Source organism: Protopterus annectens, chromosome 3.part0 (assembly GCF_019279795.1).
Source record: "Protopterus annectens isolate FY-2018-M chromosome 3.part0, PAN1.0, whole genome shotgun sequence".
Classification (NCBI taxonomy): Eukaryota; Metazoa; Chordata; order Ceratodontiformes; family Protopteridae; genus Protopterus; species Protopterus annectens.
In genome coordinates, this window is record NC_056731.1 from 852,216,726 (window position 1) to 852,238,647 (window position 21,922).

The following is a 21,922-nucleotide window of genomic DNA, read 5'->3' on the forward strand; positions in this document are numbered from 1 at the left end:
TAGCTTTATTGCTTCTCCTTCAAAAATGTTTGTATCTCTTAAATGATTTGACATTTTTATACTGCGTTTCTTGCCTTTAAATTCTTTAGCTTTTGATCCTGTTTAGAAACATAGGAGCAGGGGCATCTTGAATGTCATCTTATATGTTACAGTGTTTAGATTATTTCTATTTACTTTTGTTGGCTTTTATATTCACTATGCTGTTCAGAATTGATAGCTGTAGTTTTGCTTAAAGTTAAATGTTTTGGAAGTGCTACAGTTTCAGTTTCTGATTAACCAGTCTCAATTTAATTTGACCATACCTGCAAATACCCTGATCTCTGTACAGTTTTCAGATTTTCTTATATTAGGACAAGACAATTGAATGCTCAGCAACTTCTGCTATGTTTTGCCAATCTTAGTTGTGAAAATATTTAAACAAAGGAGGGGGGGGCGCACCCTCACATCCAATATCAGACAAGTGCAGAACAAGCTCTTGCACACATCACTTCATTGCTGGGGAACTAATAGGAACTGCATTGTCTGATTTTCAGTAGTGAACACTTGTGCATACAATTGAAAGTCAGTGAGATTACACTGATAAGTTCAAAATGGAGGAAGCTTCAATTTAACAACTAGCGGCTTAGCCTATTCTGATGTATATTGTAAACAAAGCTCACTAAATGCAAGGAGGTGACATCAGTCTGTCAAAACTTGATTTTTTTTACTCTTTTATAATGAAAGATTCGGTAGTGCAGAAATATTTTTTTTCAGCTGCATGAATTGATATGATTCTGAAATTTGAGTTTTTCACAATAGAATGAGTGTCTCTCAGTGGTATAAAACTGAGCAGCCTAATATTAGTGGAGGCCTTTTTCCAGCAGCGTACCAAAACAGGACTTTTTTTTGTTTGTTTGTTTGAAAACTTTGATCAGAATTCTCAGGAAAATGTCATGACAGTGAGCTGCCAGCTGTCCTTTGGTGGTGATTTTTGGTATCTTCATGTGGTATGTGGCATGTTGTGCATATACAGTGGAGGTAGTACTGTTTCATTTCAGTGATAGAAAAGGTCACTTCAGGAAGAAATGCATATATTTTACTTTTGTAATGACAGCTCATTATGAATATGTACTCTACTTCTGTAGTGCATTAACCACTTTGAAGAGAGTTCTTACACTCACCCCTTAACACGCCCAGATAACAGAAAACAAAGTCTAATGTGACTTAGCAGCTAGAGTATAAGGCAGCCCTGCTACTGTCACATTAAATGACTACAGCTATGTGCATTTGATACCTGCATAAAGGAGGCAATATCTTTATTATCGCCTTCATCAATGTTGTTTTTCCCCTTTCCCTACATGGGATTGGGATGTTTTCAGCAGTCACCATCTCTCTCAGTTCAGTGCCATTCTCCAACTTTCTTTGACAGTCATGCCTAACTGTCGCAGGTCTTCTCTCACACATTCCATCCAGCTCTTTACTGCATGCCCTCACCACTTCTTTCTTTTTTGCTGTCTGTCCCAAATTGTCTTCACCAGATTGTCTTCTGCTTTTCTGCACTTGTGCCTGAGCCACTGTAATCTGTTGTTTTTGACCTTCTTTGCAGTTGAAGCTATTTGGGCTTCTGCTTTAATGTCCTCATCTCCTGTCCCACAGTGTGCATTCTATCACCCTCCTCGGGCACTTTGTCTCCATCACCTCTAACTTTCTCAACTGCTCTGCCTTTACTGCCCAGTTTTCTGTACCATACAGCAGTACTTTTCACACCACTGTTTTGTACACCTTTGTTTTCAGATTCTTTGTCATTCTTCTGTCATACTCTACATCTGACACACTGTGCCATTTAGCTGTATCCCATCTGATTCTAGCTTTGACCTCCTCATTCACACTTCTCCTCAACCACTCCAACGTATTCCACTAATCTTCCCTTTTAATTATCAGCTTCTTCTGATTTTTGCCATTTGTTGCCATTAATGCTATCTTATCTGTACTCTGTTTCATCATGTGTGCCTTCTGTTTTGTATTCCATTCCTCTATCATTTGCTGAAGGTCTTGCTCAAAGTCTGCTATGTAATGCCACATCGTCTGTATACTGCAACTTTGTAGAGCTGTCTCCCCTGCTTTTTTGTTAATGTAGTCTATCACCAGGATGAGCAGCAGTCAGCTCAATGCTGAACCGTGATACACACCCACTCCCATTGGGAATTCCTCTGCGGGTCTAAACACTGTCCGTATTTGTGTCACTAGGTCCTTGTATGTAGCCTGCACTAATTCTAACAATGTTTCTAGGACTTAGCAGCATCACAGGATTATTCAGGTCAGCTTTCTTGGGAACTTGTCATATGCTTTCTCCAAGTCCAGGAATATCCAGTTAGACTCTCCCCTCATCTCTAGCTACTTCTCAACTGTCTGTCTCACTGCAAACAATGAGTTGATTGTGCTGCTTACTGTTATGTGCAGTATCTTGATCATCCTTTGTAAAATTTTCTGGGAATTGTAGTTGGATCCTTGGGTACAAAGTGTGTGTAAATCTGCCGTTTTCATCCTTGTGTACTTGTGTACATGCTGAACATTGAAGCTGGTTGGGCCATTTTGCCGTTGTTAAAGGGAATTTTGATAGCGACAGTTTTACAGTAACTGACAACTTCATTTTTGTGAAATGTATGATTTTTACTTCTGGTGTGATGGCTATTTAAAGTTGTGTATTGGATCCATATAGTATTCTTTGCTGAACATAAGTTATTTAGCCACCCCTTCCAGAAATTGAACTTAATGAAGCCCATCAGTTTGGCACATTCTAACAGCCATATAGATGTTCTCTGATTCCCACCATTTCCAAGTTATATTTCTAAAATAGTCTGGCATTTTACTCGCATTTTCTTGACAGTGTGTTTGGCTAGTTATTTAAGACAGATTTAAATTGAGATTAAATTGCAATAGAGGGCCAGCAGCATCATGAATGTGTGTGTCATTTCTCAGATTTCAGTACTTTTTGTCTGAAGAACAGTGATGGTGTTCGTTCCACTGTTATTACAGCATAGACTCTGACTTGAATCAGAACAAAAGTAAAGACAAGTAAAGAAACCTTGGAAGTAAAATGCTGACACCCCCCTATCCCAGAAGCAACTAAACTAAAAAACCTGTTCAAAGCAGATTATAACTTTTTACGGGATGGTATACATAGCTTCACTGCGCCTCCTCCCTTAGATGGAACTGGCAACTATGCCGAGCTATACACCAATGCTTTATACAAACAGCTGTATACCTGCATTGACACTGCCATACCTGATATGACAAAAACAAGCTCCTCAAGGAAGAGCAAATCTACTTGGTGGACAACTGCCATTAACAGGCTTTACGATAAGAGGATGAAATTGCTAAGCATAAGAGGGAGCGAGCCCTCCTAAACTGTTGAAACACTCCCTCCACAGCCTAAACAAGCAAATAAGCCTTCTTGTGAAGTTCTCCAAAGCAAACTACATGTCCAAATTGGCTTCCTCAACAAAGGACAACCACAAGGCATTCTATAATTACATCTGTAACCTAAAAAGAAAGACCCAGGTTTGTGCTGAACTGGTAGTTAATGATACCACATATAGTGACCCTGTGAAGATAACCTGTTGGCCGACAGGTTCTGTGAAAACTTCTCTCTCATGACATCCCTACCACCTGTCTTCTGCCTTGTATCTATAAATAGCAGTTCGTGAATGCCCTCTCTAAGGCAAAAAATAGCATCTATGGGACCTGATAACATCCCAGGCTGCATCCTACATGAGTTAGCAACACCATTGAGTACTCTTTCCAGTCATAGTCCAAGCACCAGCTTCATACCAGCTGAATGGAAAACGGCCATAGTTATCCCCTTGCACAAAGGTACTGCTTCCACTGACCCCAGGAACTGTAGACCTGTTAGCCTGACTAGCCTTTTCTGCAAGGCCATGAAATGAATCATCATGGTCCTTATCAACAAAGATATAGGTAATCTCCAAACACTTGACCCTACTCAGCTTAAATTTGTCAAAGGGAGATAATGCCTGTTAAACCTGGTGGACTTCAACAGTCACCAAGGCCCTGGATGAAGAGAAATCTGTGCGTACAGCCTACCTGGACTTAGCCGAGGCATTTGACACTATTAGTCCCCGACTTGGGCATCCTTGACAAACTCACACAACTAGGCATCAACCCTTATATTGTTAGTTGGGTCACTAAATGGCTCACTGATAGAACTCATATAGTCAAAATAGGAGAATCCACCTCCACAGCAGACCTGTAACCACTGGTGTTCCACAGGGATCAGCCCTGGTGCCTCTGCTGTTTGGAATCTATTTATCTGAAGTGCAGACAAAAACTAAAGGTCTGTGGCTGACAAAGTTTACATTGACTGCAAACTGAGAGTGGTTATAGAATCTCCAAATTATGTCAACATCCTACAAGAGGGTCTTACACAAACATATGATTGCTGCCAAAGTCATGGCCTTAAACTCAATGCAAAAAAATGTATTGTCATTCCTTTCAGTAAATGCGATGTTCCTACTAACTGCAACATCAATAGCAATACCTTAAGTACGCATTCGGTAGTGAGAGACCTGGGTACACTGGTTGACAGCAGCCTTATCTTTGACCACCATGTCTCCACAGTGGTAAGAAGGGCATTCTACATTGCTCATCTCATAAGTAAGGGCATTGCCTTCAGAAAAAAAAAAAAGTTCTAACCTCCCTGTACTCTTCCCTCATCAGGCTAATAGAGTACAACGTCCTTTTTGGTATTTACCTTTCCAAACACCAACTGCAATTGAAGAAATCACAAAGGTTCCTCACAAGGAAAATTCTAGATCTTCAGTATTTGTCCTATGGGGATCATCTGAAATCACTGTCAGTTTATTCTGTTTCATCCATACTACTCGGAGGTGATCTCTGCCTTGCATACAAGGCAATCTCTGACCCTGCTTTATTGGAAATTCTGCATATCCGTAAGTAAAGACCTTAACCTGCTATATGACATTAAAAAAAACTGGTAGAGGGACAGATTTGCCTCCCAGAGGTTCACACCTTTGGAAAAGACTCCCCACTTCATGTCAGAGTACCTTGTTGGCCCTCTTCAAACGCAATCTGGACAATTGGGTGGGTGACCGGGAGTTCCACCTGTGTCCCTGTTGGACAGGGGCAATAGGTGCTAATCGTGGAAATAAGGTTAAGAACTTGGCGAGGCTTGTAAGTGTCCTAGGGCCATTAGCCTAGTAACTGCCTATGAATCCTATATGTTTGATGATGATGTACTCTTTATTGGCCTTCCTGAAAAAAGATCATGGTATACTGAATCAAGCACACATTTGCATTGTTGTCACATTCTAATTGATGAAATATGTGGTCGAAATCTGTGCAACTGTAATAAACCATTTTTTAGAAATAACCTCTCCATTTTCTTACCAAAAATATCAGAAGCCAATAGTTTCAGCTCCTTTTGCACATAGACTTCCTCTCTATATAATTAAGCCCATTTTAAAGTGCACCTTTGTTGTGTGTAAAGAAGTAAGCTACAATCCCTGCACCCAGACAGCCTATTTGTTTATTGGTGGGATCTAAACATCCTCAGGCTAAGTGAAAGCCTTACACTTCATTCATTCCTACCTGAGAACTGCTGGGCCAGCCACTCCCCAGGTGGCAAAAGCATTTCATCTGTTACACACAGATGATCCTTGTCTCTCCGTATGGATTAGTCACTTCTTTTGATGGGAGTGATGCACTTGTACCTGAAGCATATTTCAGAATGCAGTGCACTAGAGCTGAAAGCAGCATTATAGTGCTGATTGGTTACCTTTAGGTTCAGGTCTTTTTTGGCCATTTTTAACTGCAAGGCACACTGGTGATTTAAATTGGTCATTTCTTTTTTTTTTCTACTTTTCTTTCCTAAGAATTTCACTATAGAGATTGTAATGTGTATAAGTGTGTTATGTTGCTACATGGTGCAGTAACATTGTTACCTCGGCACCCACCTGTTCTTTAAGGGTTCGAATGGGTTAATTGAGAAGGGTGTTGCCTGCATTCCTTTCCAGTCAGGGTGATCTACTTGAGTCAACACTTGGGGTGGATTTGGATGATTCTTAAAGAGCATGTCATGAAAACTTGCTTGTGGTATCTCAAATTAATGTCTGTATGCACAATGGAAAATTAGCATGCACTTAGTTCTCATTCTTTAACTTTTTCCCCCCCTCAGATTGTTTTATAATGGCGTACTGCGGAAATTATTGGCAGGTCACAACCAGCTGCGAAGACTTCCTGAACGTCTTGAGAGAACTCTTATTGAAGTCCTTGATATCCAACATAACCAGCTTTCTGAATTGCCCTCAAATCTCTTCCTTAAAGCTGAGAGGTAAAAATTCATTGAATGTATTCAAAGTCTGTACTGCTGCATAATTAGAATTTATCTGAATAAGAATATGGTGCAGTTGGTGTTTGTTTCTGTAAAATGAAATGCTCAAGTCTTGTAGCTTTAATAAAATAAAAATGATCTGATGTTGTCCTTTTCATTTTTCCTTACAAATAGATCTAGGGTTTGATCCAGACACAGATACAAGATTTCGGGTACAAGTCTCAAGCTCCTCCCTTACCCATAATGCTCTGTTCTATCCCCAACTTCTCAGATCTCCTTCGCTGCCATCGTGACAAGACTGATCAGAAACTCGAGCAGTGAGGGTAAACTTTTTTCACCATTTTCTTAAGTTTAGCTAGTGTTTTGACTTCTTAATATTAGAGTTTCGTATTCTCCTCCCTCATTTTGTCTTATCAGTAACGTTGGGGTTTTATTCCCTATTCCCTTTCCATTCTTCCTTGAATCATGCCTTCTTGACACTTTTCTTTTCTCTTTACTTTCACATATATATATATATATATATACACATATATATATATGTAGATACATAGATGTAGATATATATATATATATATATATATATATATATATATACATAAATATGTAGATACATAGATGTAGATAGGCATAGATACATAGATATAGATATATGTATATATATATATATAGAGAGAGAGAGAGAGAACACACAAAAAAGAATTTTGTATGTTTAGAGTTAGCAGTACTTGTTTAACTAGGTTTAGTTTAAGGTAGTTTAGATGGAGTATGAAGTTTCTTTAACCTGTTAGGTTTTTCTGTTTTGGTCTAGGTATTACTTGTGGGAATTTCTGAGAGAGAAACCCACCGGTTTTAAGAAACACAGTTCTTGTGGGCAAAAGATCCCCAATTCTGATGCCTATAAGAAGTGTATCTACTGCCTGGGGCCTGAGCATCTCAAGTCTACCTGAAAGAAGTGCTCCACTTTTAACCCCAGGGTCCTTTCCAACCGGTGCAAAAAAGTGATACTTAAAGGCTTGCTTCCAGCTGCTTCTTCTGGGGCTCAAACCACCTCTAAAACTCAAGACTCCATGGATTGTAAGAAAAGAATACTCCAGAAGTCTCCGATGGCCTCATCCGGAGCTACCTGAAGAACATATGAAGACTTCAGCTCCAACCCCTTTAGATCTGAAGATTGCTGGGCCTGTCACTGATCAACAGGACCTCATCATATCCAACAGGCATGATTACGGTCTCCAGCTCTCCCATACCATCTTCATCCTACTTGGATCCCAGATCCGACAGCTAGGATCCTTGGCTGGAGCTTGTATTAAAGCCTTTTTCTCCGGCTTTGCCCTCACAATTTCAAACCCCAAGGAAATGTTCATCCTCAGCTTCATCCATATCTTCAAGGAGCTTGAAGAGGGAGATGTAGACAGGATGATGTGGAGATTTCTCAGATCCAGATGGGGGGTCTGCCAACTTTGTCCCCTTTCGGCTCGGTGAGTGCACCTGCCCAGCCAGTACTGTCTTCTTCTGTGATCCGACGTGTGGTCTCAGATTCCCTGGATTGAAGATCCCCAAGAGAGTCCGTGCTGGATACAAGGAAGCTCCCTTCCTTTGACTTGGATGGTTTCCCTGACCAGCCCTGCACTGATACCTTTGGATCAGGGTGGGTGTCAGATCCAGGAAGTCAGTGTCAAGTCTGAGGGGTTGATTTCAGCTCCCATTTTGTCTGATCCATCCCTACCCCTTGGTGTCTTGGCTCTTGACAGCTTGGTTCCAATTCCCTCCATAGGGCTCAGATCCAGGGTAGGCCCCATCCTCCCATCCTCGGCTTTGAGGAGGGGGAGATGTGTCTGTGGGTCTGTCAGCCTTTCCAGGTAGTAGAAAAGGCTTTCATTTTGCATAGAGAGTTGTCCTCTCGAATCTTGGATCCTACCCTGTGCCCTTCATCGGGTCCAAGCTCTGAGCCCATCATTTCTGCTCCTCAAGGTCAGCCAACTCCGGGATGCCTTCACACTTGTTCCCCAGAGGGATTCCCCCCTTCTGACATCTCTTCTGAACACCCCACGATAGAGGTACCTCGGAAGACAAACATGTAAGAGGAGGCACATAGACTCCCCTATGGAGTTTCTCATGGAAGACACCAGTTTTGATAATAAAGGATCCCCCCCCCCCCCATTGCCACCTGATGATGTCTCCTTTGGGGACGTCCTGGAAATCCTCAAACAGAAGGGTGGCTGGTCTTTCCCAAGCTGCTGCTTTTGAGGAATCTCTGTTCCTGGAGGCTTTCGGGGCTGGCCCATCTATGTCTTGGTTGACCCCCCTCCCCCGGCAGATGAAAAATTTATTTGGTTTTCCCATCAGGCTTGGAAGGAACCCGACACTGTTGAGCCCATCCCCAAGCACCCAGATAAATTCTTAGATGTTCGTGTTTCACTGTTGCAGTCCTAACCAATGGGTTATCCGACTCCTGGGTAGCCCTCGATTGGCCAGAATACCAAAAGTAAGTAAATATGACATAGTCTGTCGTCGGTTATTAAGGACGTCAGATACAAAAAGAGGCAGCTGATGTCACTTCCTCAGTCTTCCTTGCCGCACAGAGCCCGAAGCAGAAGCATTTTTGCATGAGTGCCAGTCGGCCGTTTACCTTTTTGGTTTCAGAGTACAAAGTTGCAGTCAACTACAGCTAAGTACCCCATTGGGGATCCTCTTTTCTTGCCATAATGAATGTCTGAAAAAGTAAATTGTCTTGCCTGTGGAAAGCAGATTCCCTATCGAGATTTTCTTTCCTATTGTATTATTTGTTTAGGCCTTGACCATGACGTTCCTAATTGTGATCTCTGTTCTTCCTTTAATCCACGTACTATTCGTCGTCGGGCTAAGCATTTTGGAGTGTGGCCTAAGTTTGTCAGTATGGCGTTTGCTGGTCTTCAAGCTTCAGATATCCCTAAGAGGCGTAAGGACAAGGACCACGACAGGCTTCAGAGGACCAAGTCTTCAGATGATAAGTTAGTCGTCAGTCCTGCGGTAGCCAGTGAGGCACCTTTGCAACCCCTGTAGTTCGCAGATTTTCAACCGCAAGCCTCGGTTGAGACCATTTAGTTGTCCCCCAGGCCTCCAGCTTCCATTTTCTCTTTTGACCTTCTGCCTGTCGCCTCTTTAGCTGGATCCGGAGCCACTAAGCTGGCTCCGGTGTCCGAGGCCTCCATTCTTCATTATGACAGCAGGCTCATACTGACGACCTCTGCCACTACGGCGGTTGCTAAGCCTCCTGAGTCCTTCAGACTTGCCAGTAAATCCTCCAGTCATAAGCCTGTGAAGAAACAGGCTCCAGTTCCATCTCGTTCCCCTCAATCTCAAATGGTTAAAATAGCTAATGACCTTTTGACTCTTATTAGGGGTTCACAGCCTCCTCCTTCAAAATGGGGTAAGGATTTCTCCCCAGCGGCTTTATCTTATTCAGGTTCTGATACTTCTAGCATTTCTACTGATGAAGAGGAAGTTTCTCAGGTTTTTTTCTCCTTTTGAGAATTCTGATGCAGCGGAATCCATTCCTTCTGCTTCTCCAGAGGATTTCTCTTTTATGATACTTTAAATACTCTCAGGGAGCATTTTAAATGGGAAAGTCAGGATTATCCTCAATCTAAGAAAAGGATCAGGGAGTTTTTGGATTTGCCTCAGCATAAGCCTCTGGCTATTCCTCCAGTGTTGGAAGTGGTTGATGATGTTTTTCTGGAAAATTCCTTGACTCCAAATTCTGTTCCTCCTGCTCCCAGGAAACCTGACAAGTTCTATAGAGTAATAAAACAAGATGCGATGTCCTGGGTAATCCAGAGGCTTTGTTGTACACACTTGTTAGAAATAAAATAAGAAAATAAAAAAACAAATAACAAAATTTCTTTACAGCAAGAAATACTGAGCGCTTTCACCCGCTACAGATACACGGGTTTCTTCAGAGTACAAATATACTGTGTTAACACCAACCTCTTATAGTGAGACAATTAAGTGCATTAATTGAGTAATAACATAATTGCATAGCAACGCCTAATGTTATATTGATTTGTTGGATATTGGCTTACAAAAGTAAATATAAAGAGAAGATATAAAATTGAAAGAGAAGATATAAAATTCATAGTAATGCAGTAAAAAAGGGGCATAATGCTGAATATTGAATGTATATATATATCTACTTAGACAAGTTATGTAATAGATCACATTGAGCTTTGTTAGTGTCATAAATAAATAAAATACTTAAAATATTTAAAATATTTACATTGTTTAAAATATTTTAACATATTTTAAAATTACTTAACCTTTTGTAAAAATAATGCTGATAGTAGGATTCACTTAAAAGTGTAACTATCATATAAATGTAATTGTAATAATAAATAATTGAATAATAAATACATATAAATCTGGTAATAAATATAAATATATAAAAATACTCATGTGTAAATATATAAATACATAAGTATATAAATTCGAGAAAAAGTAAATATATACATATCATAAATATTGTAATAGCAATAATGAATAATTAATTATATAAGTATAAATATATGTACAAATGTGTATGTAAATTCATAAAGGTATCATATACATAAATAAGATAATGAATACTAAAATAAATACTGTAATGTTATTGTCAGGAGTGACCATAAGAATACCTAGAAGGTGTATATAAAATATGATATGTTCTTTTGATGACATATATATAAAAAAACAAAAATACATTTCATATTTATTCATGTAAATATAAACAGATTCATATGCACATTGATTTATACTTCAAAATGCTGGCAATGCTGATGTGCCCATTTAATCCTGGTGTAACACTGGCATTTAATCTAAGTTGCCACAGGCACTCCTTTGTTAGTAATAAATTGTCTAGGTCACCTTCCTTTTCCCAGGGGTTATGTATTCTATCTATAGTGAAGAATATAAATCTTTTAAAGTTACTACATGTAGTGCTGTGACATAGAGGGCATTGGTTTCTTTTTTATGTTTAATGTCTCTTATATGTTCCATAATCCGTTCTTTTAATTTTCTCTTAGTTTTTCCAACATAAAATCCGGGACATGAAATACAACTAGCTAAATAAACAACCATTTTGGTGTTACAGTTGCAATGTCCCGGACATTGAAGTGTTCTCCCATATTCATAAACCGTAGAATAGGGTCCATCATTAATGTATTTGCAACTTTTTACAAAACCCACATTTTTTTCATTTTTGATGCATTGAATCTAGGCACACTGCTACAGCTTTCAAAAATCTCCTTTAAATTTATTCCCCTGCTGTATGTAATTCTGGGATATGGGCCTAAAATATCTTTAAATTCTTTCTTGTTATTAAACACACAGTTCCAAGTGTCATTTAAAATTGTAACTATTGCCTTTGAATTATCATTATAAGGCATAATAAATGCATCCTTTTTGTTTAAGGGCTTAGGTTCACTAGATCTATTGTTTAAACCATTAAGAAGTATCGGCTTATATTTGGTGTCCCTATTATTAGCCACCTCTTGATGTACTAAGTTCAATTCTTTCTGTGGGTAGCCCCTTTCAAAAAACATTTCCTTTATAACTCTAATTTCTTCCAAAAAATTTTTATCATCACTTATGATACGTGAAAGTCTAACCATTTGACCTTTCACCAAGTTTTTCTTCTGGAAATGCGGATGGGTACTTTCATAATGCAAGTAGCTGTTAGAGTATGTTTTTTTACGAAAAATGTTTGATTCAATCTTGCCATTCTTATTGTACATCCTAATGTCCAAATAGTCACAGTATTCATTTTGTATTTGAAATGTAAATTTTAGAAAGGAGAGTACTAGTGTCTAGATATTGTATAAAGTCATTGATGTCATTTTCTTCACCTTTCCAAAAAATTAGGATGTCAAAATCTAACATAAAAAATTATGTTTTTCCAATGACTAGATGTAAATACTTTTTCAATTTCCCATTGTGCCAGGACTAAGTTAGCATAAATGGGGGCACATCTTGCCCCCATTGCTACTCCTGTGCATTGTTTATAGTATTCACCTTCTAAGAATACATAATTATTGTTTAAAATCATGTCCATAAATTCCACTAAAAGTTTTCTTTTAACTGTGTGAAGTCCACTGTATTTGTCCAGAATCTTCTCAAATAGTACCAAACCTTCATTGTGTGGTATAACACTAAATAAGTTAATGACATCCACTGTTAGCATAATATATTTCCCTCCTGTATAATTGTCATTAAATTCTTTTAATTTTTCTAAGCAATTCCAGGAGTCCTTAATAATATGTGGAAAATTCGTAATGATGTTTTTACAATACTCATCTACAAATTTAGCTATAGTTTCCAGTTTTGAGTTTTTTGCTGACACAATTGGTCTGAAAGGTGGATTTTGAATATTTTACTGTACTTTAGGTATGCCAAAGATCGTAGGGGTGATGGGGTGTTCAACGACTAAGAAGTCATATTCTTGTGTATTAATCATACTTTCCATTAAATAGTCGTATAGTAACCAATCTTTCTTAGTATATGCTCTTTGTACTTCATATTTAGAAACTTTTGTATAAATATCTTCATCTTCTAACATGGTTACCATTTTGTTAATATAATCTGTCTTTGTCATGATTATGACCCCACCACCCTTGTCTGGCTTCATAATCCTGTACTTGTTATTGCCACAAAGTTCAGCTAAGCAGAATCTCTCAGTATCAGTTAAGTTATCATTTTTCATATGTTTTTTCTTTAGTTCCCTACGTATTTGTGACTCACAAAGTGTTTCAAAAACTTGTATGACCGGGTTATTAGGTGGTATGAATGTACTAGATCTTTTCAGTGCTATAAACCCTCTGTCATTATCAACTGATGCCTGTTCCTTTGCAAAAAACATCTTTAAACTCAGTAATCTAACATAGATTTTTAGGTTAATAAGTGTTTCCCCTATGTCACTGTTAAAATAAGGGACAAATGTAAAACCTCTTTTGAACAGTTACATGGCCAGAGTTTAAATTCAGTTCACTGTAGTTATATATGTTATACTGTGTTAACACAGTATATTTGTACTCTGAAGAAACCTGCATATCTGTAGTGGGTGAAAGCGCTCAGTATTTGTTGCTGTAAAGAAATTTTGTTATTTGTTTTTTTATTTTCTTATTTTATTTCTAACAAGTGTGTACAACAAAGCCTCTGGATTACCCAGGACATTGCATCTTGTTTTATTAGTGTTTGCTTTGATCTAATATCAAAGTTCTATAGAGTCCCTGGTTATCATTTGTTTTTTTTTTTTTTTTTTAGGAATCCGCTAGCTGACCCAAGGGCATAAAAGAGTTAACGCCACTGTTACCAAAAATCCTGTTCTTTCCAGCAGAGAATCTAGGAACCTAGATAGGTGGGGTAAAAAAGTTTATACCTCTGCCACTCTTGCTATTAGGTCTACTAATTGGCTTTTTTGTATGCTTATTTGTCAGCAGCACACCTTGGAGGCTATCAAGTCAAAGATTGCAAGTGTGCCTCTTTTGGCATTACATGGTGGTTTTGACATTCTAGAAGCTTCCTGCAGGGTGACAGCTACTGGATCTGTTATCAGAAGGCATACTTGGCTCAGAGAACAACCCCTTCCAGATCCTGCGAAGTCTAAGCTTTTAGATGTACCTTTACCTTTTGGCAGCAAAACAGAAGTAGTGCTCAAAAAGATGGACGATAAGGCCAAGTCTATGCAAAGAGTTAGACTTTCTGCAAGTTCAACCTCCTTGCTTCAGCAGGAACTACCCTTCTAAGAGTTGGATGGTTCCTGATACCAGCAGACAGAACTATTGTAGGACTAGAGGTTACAAATCTTCTAGGGGGCAGGTGGCTACCTCTCAAAGATCTAAGCGTAGGCATGCTTCCACTTCTAAGGGGGGACGTTCTAAGCCTACATCTCAATCCAAACATTCTCAATGACTCTGTACAACTTCTGCCTGTTCCTGCTTGGCCGGAGAGTCCTTTAGGGTGAAGGTTGGCCGTTTTTGCAAATGTCTGGGCCACCATCATGGACAACAAATGGGTACTGAGAACTATATCCCTAGGACACAGGTTTTCATTCCACAGCTTTCCGGTACCCAAAGGATTCCCAGACACTCCTTCAAACCAAAGGGCAGAAGTAGAAACCAAAGGGCAGAAGTAGAAAAGCAAATGTTGTCTTTGTTGCATCTGGGAGCAATAGAATCAGTTCCTGCTCAGCAGGTAGGCCAGGGCTTCTATTCCAGACGTTTCTTAGTTCCAAAAAAAGAAGGCACCTGGTGTCCTATCCTAGCTCTATCCATTCTGGACTCTTTCTTGGTAATTCCAAATTTCAAAATGTTCACTCTGCATCAGTTGCTACCAATGTTAGACAAGGACTCCTGGCTGGTAACTTTGGATCTCAGAGGCTTATCTGCACATCCCTGTCAGGGAAAGTTGCAGGCAATGCCTTCGTTTCAGAGTGGGTAAGCAACATTATCAACTGTCTGCGCTGCCCTTTAGCTTATCTACTGCTCCCAGAGTTTTCACAAAATGCTTGGCTCCAGTCATTGCTTTTTGCAGACAGAAGAAAATTCAAATTTATCCATACCTGGACGACTGTCTAATTCAAGCAAATTCTCAGGAACAGCTGTTAAAGGATCTGGAATTTGTAAAGACTCTTCTCTGAGTTACACTCTCAACGAGGAAAAATCAAAAATGGTGCCAACCAAGGAGATAACATTCCTGGGATTGAGTCTGAACACAGCCACCCAGATGATATATCTCACCCAGGAGAAGCAGGCAACTCTTTGTTTACTTCAAGGATTTGGCAAGCAATTACCTCAAGAAACTTTGGTGTCAACACTCTCACATGACCTGGATGTGATTCCTCTGCTTCCATGTCTACAGACAGAGTTTCTGTGGTGGGCGACAGCCTGTCCACAAAACAAAGGCATGCCTTTTCGCCCAACTCCTGCCATTCAAGTTCTTACCACGGATGCATCGGACTACACCTGGGAAGCTCACCTGGATGGCAGATGCATACAGGGACGTTGGAACGCCCAGCAGATGCTCCTGCACATAAACCTAAAGGAGTTGATAGCAGTTCAGCAGGCCTTACTAGCGTTCAAGCATCTTTTCTCCAAGAACTCTGCTTGTCAGAACAGACAACACCACAGTCATGTGGTACATCAAACTGGGAGGGACTCATTCTCACCCCCTGTGCAGACGGAGCATGATTCTCTGGTCCACAGCAACATCCTTGGGCCTGCATCTCCTAGCTCAGTTTCTTCCAGGGCGACTCAGTATTTTGGCAGACCAGTTGAGCAGACAAAACCTGGATCCTCACGAGTGGCTACTGAACAGAGCAATCTTTTACAGCATCATTCAACGTTGGGGCTCTCCAAAGGTGAATCTTTTCTCCTCCCCAGACAGCATCACAGCAAGGCCTTGGAGAGTGGATGCTCTGTCCTTCTCTTGGATGCTTCAGTCAGTTTATGCCTTCCCTCCTCTTCCCAGAGTATTTTTGAAGATCAAGGACGAAAGACCAAGGACTATTTTCATAGCTCCAGACTGGCCCAGTCAGCATTGGTATCCACTGCTTTGCAGTCTCTCCAAATTTCCTCCTTGGCGTATTCCTCTAAAACCAGAGCTTTTGTTTCAGGAAGGGGGAAGCATTCTACATCCTCATCTTCAGTCTCTCCATTTAGCAGCATAGCTCATGGTCTGAATTAGTCCATTTCTACTTCCGTTTCCCAGCAGGTGGTTAATGTACTTCAGGAGGCTTAGCACTAGGAAGTCCTACGCTGGCAAATGGGAAAGATTCTCTCATTGGATGCAGGCTAGAGGGGAATCTTCTTCTCAGCCTACTCTTCCTCTGATCCTGGAATACATGGGTGATTTGCTTCAGGGTGGTCTTTCATTTTCCTCTATCAAGATCCATGCTTCAGCCATTTCTGCTAATTGTTCTTTTGAACAACCCATTTTCTCTCATCCCTTGATGAAAATGTTTCTCAGAGGTGCTTGCAACTTAAAACCTCCCAGAAGGACACCTACTCCAGCCTGGAATCTTAATTTTGCTTGAGAAACTCACTCTTCCTCCTCTTGAGCCAGCTGCCACTGCTGATTTAAAGTTTCTCTCTTGGAAGACTGCCTTCCTCTTGGCTATAACTTCAGCAAGGAGAGTTTTGGAGCTGCAAGCTTTGATGGCTTTGGAGCCTTTTCTTATTTTCCACGTGGGTTGTGTGTGTCTGAGAACCAATCCCTCTTTTATGCCTAAGGTGATTTCTAGCCTGATTCATAATCAAGTCCATACACCTTCCTACCTTCTTTCCTAATCCTCGAAATAGAGGTGAAAGGATCCTACATTCTCTTGATGTGCACAGACAGCTCAGGTTTTACCTGGATATGACTAAAGACCTTCGGAAATCAGCACAGTTATTGGTCAGTTTTGCTCCTGGAGCTCAGGGCAAAGCTATCACTAAGCAAACCATTTCTAAGTGGATTGCACATTGTATTACTTTCTGTTATTCCTTTCATGGCAAGGTTCCTCCTCATGGGGTTAGGACCCATTCCACAAGAGCAGCTTCCACTTCTGCAACCTTTTTAAGGGGTGTCCCTACTAAAGACATTTTAGAGGCAGTCACATTGCCTTTGTTTTCTAGAGCCAGAGCAGGGTTTGCCACTGCTGTTCTGCAAGGCATTCTCTCCAATCCTTGATTCTGTTGGTACCTCTTTCCTTTTCTCTGGGCTTTGGTAATCAACCCATTGGTTAGGACTGCAACAGTGAAACACGATTAACATAGTACAGTTGTGTATACTTACCATAAATGTAGATGTTTGAGTGTATTCACTGTTGCAATCCTGATTTCCCTCCCTCCTTCCCCCTTTTTCGGTCCTCTCCTGCTCTCCTTTCCCAAGGTGCAGGCTGAATGTGGTTTTCTTTGCCAAAGTTGCTTTATTTTTGGTTCAAGCCTTGTTTTCTGGGGGCTGTTGACTGTTATGGCAAGAAAAACTGAGGAAGTGAAGTCAGCTGCCTCCTTTTGTATCAGACGTCCTTAACAACTGATGACAGCTGATGTCATATTTACTTACCTTTGGTATTCTGGCAGATCGAGGGCTAGGACTGCAACAGCGAATACACTCGAACATCCACATTTATGGTAAGTGTACGCAGCTGTCCTTTCCTCCTTCAGACAGACCTCACTTGACCAAGGGCATCCCCATTGATGCCATGGTTGTGGCAGCAGCCACTAAGAGGAGTTAGCTGGACAAAGCTTCTCTGTCCCTCCACTGAACAGGAGGCCCAGCGCAATGGACAGATTTTGAAAACCTGTTCACCTCCGCTACATTCATGCTAAGGTCATTGAACTACCTGGCACATTTCACTCTCTTACAGAGAAATACGATCAAGGATCTTTCAAACTCTGAGTTCATGTCTGCAGAGGATCTCAAGAAGGTTTCTCCTCAACTAGCTACACTTTCATCCATTGCCAGTTGTTTGATGAGGCTGATGTCCCATACAGTGGAGAGTGCCTCACAAGTAGCTGGTTCAGGCATAGCAGTTAGGAGACATGCCTGGATGAGGCTATGTGACTTTGCTTAATGCTTCAAGGCATCATTTGTTAATGTTCCCTTTGATGGCTCCTCTTTGTTTTGGCCATCAATGAAAGATTTACTCACCAGAGTGAACAGGAGGGAAAGACCCTGTCTGCTGTTGGAATCAAATTTTCTACCCTTCAACATGCATTCTCTAGGAACCAGTGAGTTGGTAAGAAAATGTGGTTCCAGAAATCTCAGGGACCTTTTCAGGACTTGCATGGGGATAACTTCTGCAGAGGTTGATGAAGTTTCAATGGCAGATATCGCCCCAGAGGCAAAGGGGGTGTGCAAAACCAGAGCTTCTGAGATGACTTTTCTGATAAGCCCAATCAGCGCTTCTGAAGCTTTGCCCAACTGTCCACCACTGGAGGCAGTTGAGGGTTGTTTTTCCTTGCACCTGGATGCCCGGACACCTGGGCAGATATAAAAAAATGCATATGTGCTAAAAATCATATCCAGAGGTTACTACATACCCTTTTCTCTTCGTCCTCCTGTCCAAAGAAAGAAACTCCTTGACATTCCACTCAGAAGGAATACACAGCTCAAGAAATTCGAAAGCTGCTGCAAAAATGAGTCATCCAGGAGGTCCCACCCAAACAGATAGGATTTGGAACTTACTCCCGCTTCTTTGTAGTGCCAAAGAAAATGGGACCGGAGTCCAATTTTGTATCTAAGCAGTCTGAATCGGTATGTAAAGAAGTTAAAGTTTCAAATTGCTATGGTTCAGTCCATCCTACCTCTTATACCAAGGATGATTGGATGTGCTCTGTAGATCTCTAGGAAGTATACTATCACATCAGAATAGACAGGCAGCCCAGGAGACACCTGTGCTTTTGGCTGGGAGCCAATCACTACCAATTCAGAGCACTGCCCTTTGGATTCACCATATCCCCAGGGTGTTCACCAAATGCATGGCAATCTTGGCAGCTCATTTGAGACTCAGAAGATTCCAGGTGTTTCCCTATTTCAGTGATTGGCTTTTTACTGCCCCAACCAAGCATCAGCTTCTACAAGCCAGGGATTACATGCTTCAGATCTCCAACTCCCTTAGGCATTTCAATAAACCATGCCAAATCGAATCTAACTCTTGTACAGAGTCTGGAATTTATAGGAGCTCAACTGAATACTACGACTAAAGTGGCATCATTACCTCTTTATCATATATCATATCATATCATTGAGAAATCAGATGTGGGCTGTACTGTCTCATCTGTCCCCTCCAGCAAAACTATTGCTACAGGCTCTTGGGTCTGTGTCATCTGCCATTCTTGTAGTTCCTCTAGCAAGATTCTGGGCAGGCAATTCTCCCTTCCTCCCCCAGTTGCCACAATGACCACAGATGCTTCCCAGCTGAGGTGGGTGGTGGCATTTCATGGGAAGGATGGTCCAAGGCACATGGTCTCCCTTGGAGACCAAGTTGCATATCAGTGTCCTAGAGATGAGAGCAATCCTTCTAATTTTGCAAGCCTTTCAGGATGTTCTCCCTCTAGGAACTGTGCAGTCTACATGGACAACATGTCAGTGGTCTGTTACATCAACAAACAAGGGTGGAACCTCTTCCTGTCCATTGTGCAAAGAGGCCATAAGGGCCTGGGAATGAGCGATCTCTTCAGACCACTTTCTCAGTGCAACCCACATAGTGGGAAAAAACAACGCTCTGGCAGACACTCAATAGGTCCATTCTGATTCCTCATGAGTGGTCCCTCAGTCAAACAGTAGCAAATATGGTCTTCAGCTCTGGGGCCAACCTTGCTGTGACCTATTTGCTTCTCCCCTCAGCAAAAAGTGCAGCAAGTACTTCGCTCTGATCACCCGTCCTTGGGAAGTCATTAAGGGATGCTCTGATTCACGATTGGCCCCCCTCCCGGTCTCCTCTATGCCTACCCCCCCCCTCTTCCACTGATCCTGAAATTCCAGTAGAAAGCAAGCAAGCTTGAAAAGCTCAGTTATCCTCATTACCCCCTTCTGACCTTGACCATTATAGGTTCATAGGTGTGTACTAGGTTAATGGCCCTGGAGCCTTTACAAGACTAGCCTATAGGATTACCCTGGCATTGTGCCACCCGACCTTAGTTCCCAGTGCCTCTGTCATGTAGAGCCACTGGAGTGATCCCCAGGGTGAATTTTCTATTTCCCATCCACTCATCAAGATCTTTCTTGAAGAGGGCCAGTCAGGTGCTCCACTTGACATATATGGGAAGTCTATTCCATAGCATGGGCAGTCTCTGGGTTATGAACCTGTTCCTCCAGCTTGTTCTGTTGATTGTGGTAATGAGGTTGAGGTCTCTGGAGCATGTAGTGCAGCGGGATTGGGATTTCTTTAGATGTAGCATTTCTAACCGGGCTGGGTCAGTCATGGCTTTGTAAGTCAAGCAGAGATCGCATCTAATTAGGCGATATGAGACAGAGAATAGTTGCAGTGTTTTGAGTCTGTCCATATAGGACAAGTGTTTAAGGCCTAAGATCCTCTTTGTGAGGTATTTTTGTGGCCTCTCCAGTTGTAGGTGCCTAGTGAGGTACATGCCAAATGGGGCATTGTACTCTTTGATTGGCCTAATGATGGAAGAGTAGAGGGAGACAGTGACCTCTTTCTTCCTGGATGCAAAACCCTTAATAATGAGATGTGCCACAAAGAAGGACTTTCTGACCACAGTGGCAGTGTGGTGGTCAAAAGAGAGGTTGCTGTCAACCTGTGTTCCCAGATCTGTTATGATGCCTTCTGTGTTCAGTGGACTACCATCGATGTGGTAATTCATGGGAACCAGGTTTTCCCCAAAGGGGATGGTGAGACATTTTTTGGCATTGAGTTTAAGGCCATGGTTCTGACACCAGTCATTGGTCTCAGTGAGGCCTTTCTGTAGGATGTCAACATCACTTGGAGTTATTTATGGCTCCCAACTTGCAATCATCTATGTACTTTGTCAGCCAGAGTCCCTTCATGTTGGCCTGAACTTCAGAGAAGTAGATACCAAACAGGAGAGGACCCAGGACTGAACTCTGTGGGACTCCACTCGTGACTGGTCGACAGTCTGACTTGGAGTCAGCTGCTTTCACACTGTGGGTTCTATCTGTGAGCCAGTTTGCAGCCCACCTAGTGATAATAGGGGTTGATACCTAGCTTAGTGAGTTTTTCTATGATTCCTGGGTGAGGAGTAGTATCAAGGCCTTGGCCAGATCAAGGTAGGCTGTATGAACCACCTTGCCTTCATCCATAGCTCTGGTGACTGACTCAAAGAAGTCGACCAGGTTGAGCAGGCTTGATCTATCCTTCACAAAGCCAAACTGTGTGGGATCCAAAGTTTGGAGGTTCCCTATATCTTTGTTTATTAGGTCCGCAATGATGTGTTCCATAGCTTTGCATGTCACCCGTGTCAGGCTAATGGGGGCGATAGTTCCCAGGGTCTGTAGTCGCTCCTCCTTTGTGGAGAGGGATGACTGTAGCAGTGTGCCATTCGGTAGGGACAAAGCATGAGGTGAGGCTGTGATTGAACAGGGCACACAGGTGAGGTGCCAGTTCATGTAGAACACAGTCAGGGATATTGTCGGGTCCCATAGAAGCTGTATTATTGGCCTTGACAGTGCTGTTTTAACCTGTGCAGCAGTAATACTGGGTGCCTGGCAGTCTACTGGTATTGTGATTGGTCCTTTGGTGGGGGAGAGAGGGGTAAAGTTGGCACTGAATCTGTTGGCCAGTATATTGGCAATATCTGTTGGTTCAGTATAGGAGGTGCCATTGTGCAACAGCTCCGAGCAAATCTGGGTATTGCCATGGAGATTCTTTACATAACTATAGAAGGCCTTGTGGTTGTCTTTACCATCTGCTGCAGTTCTGATTTCATAGCTAGCTTTAGAGGATTTGACGAGGGATCTCAACTTCTTGTTGAGGCTAAGTGAGTTTTTCCAGTCTTGGGACTTCACCTTATTTCTCATCAGTTTTCTCCTTCTGTTGTAGAGTTTGTTTATGGCAGGGGACCACCAGATTGGCTTTTTTTTTTTTTTTTTTTTGGAGGAGAG

General features: G+C 41.4%; 1 protein-coding gene across 1 annotated transcript in view; it reads left to right on the top strand.

Moving 5' to 3' along the window:
* Positions 1–21,922, top strand: part of PHLPP1 (PH domain and leucine rich repeat protein phosphatase 1) — a 1,852,281-nt gene that overhangs the window by 1,343,203 nt on the left and 487,156 nt on the right. Inside the window, 1 exon segment of the mRNA XM_044065187.1 lies at positions 6,194–6,349. Coding sequence (XP_043921122.1) covers positions 6,194–6,349 — 156 coding nt within the window.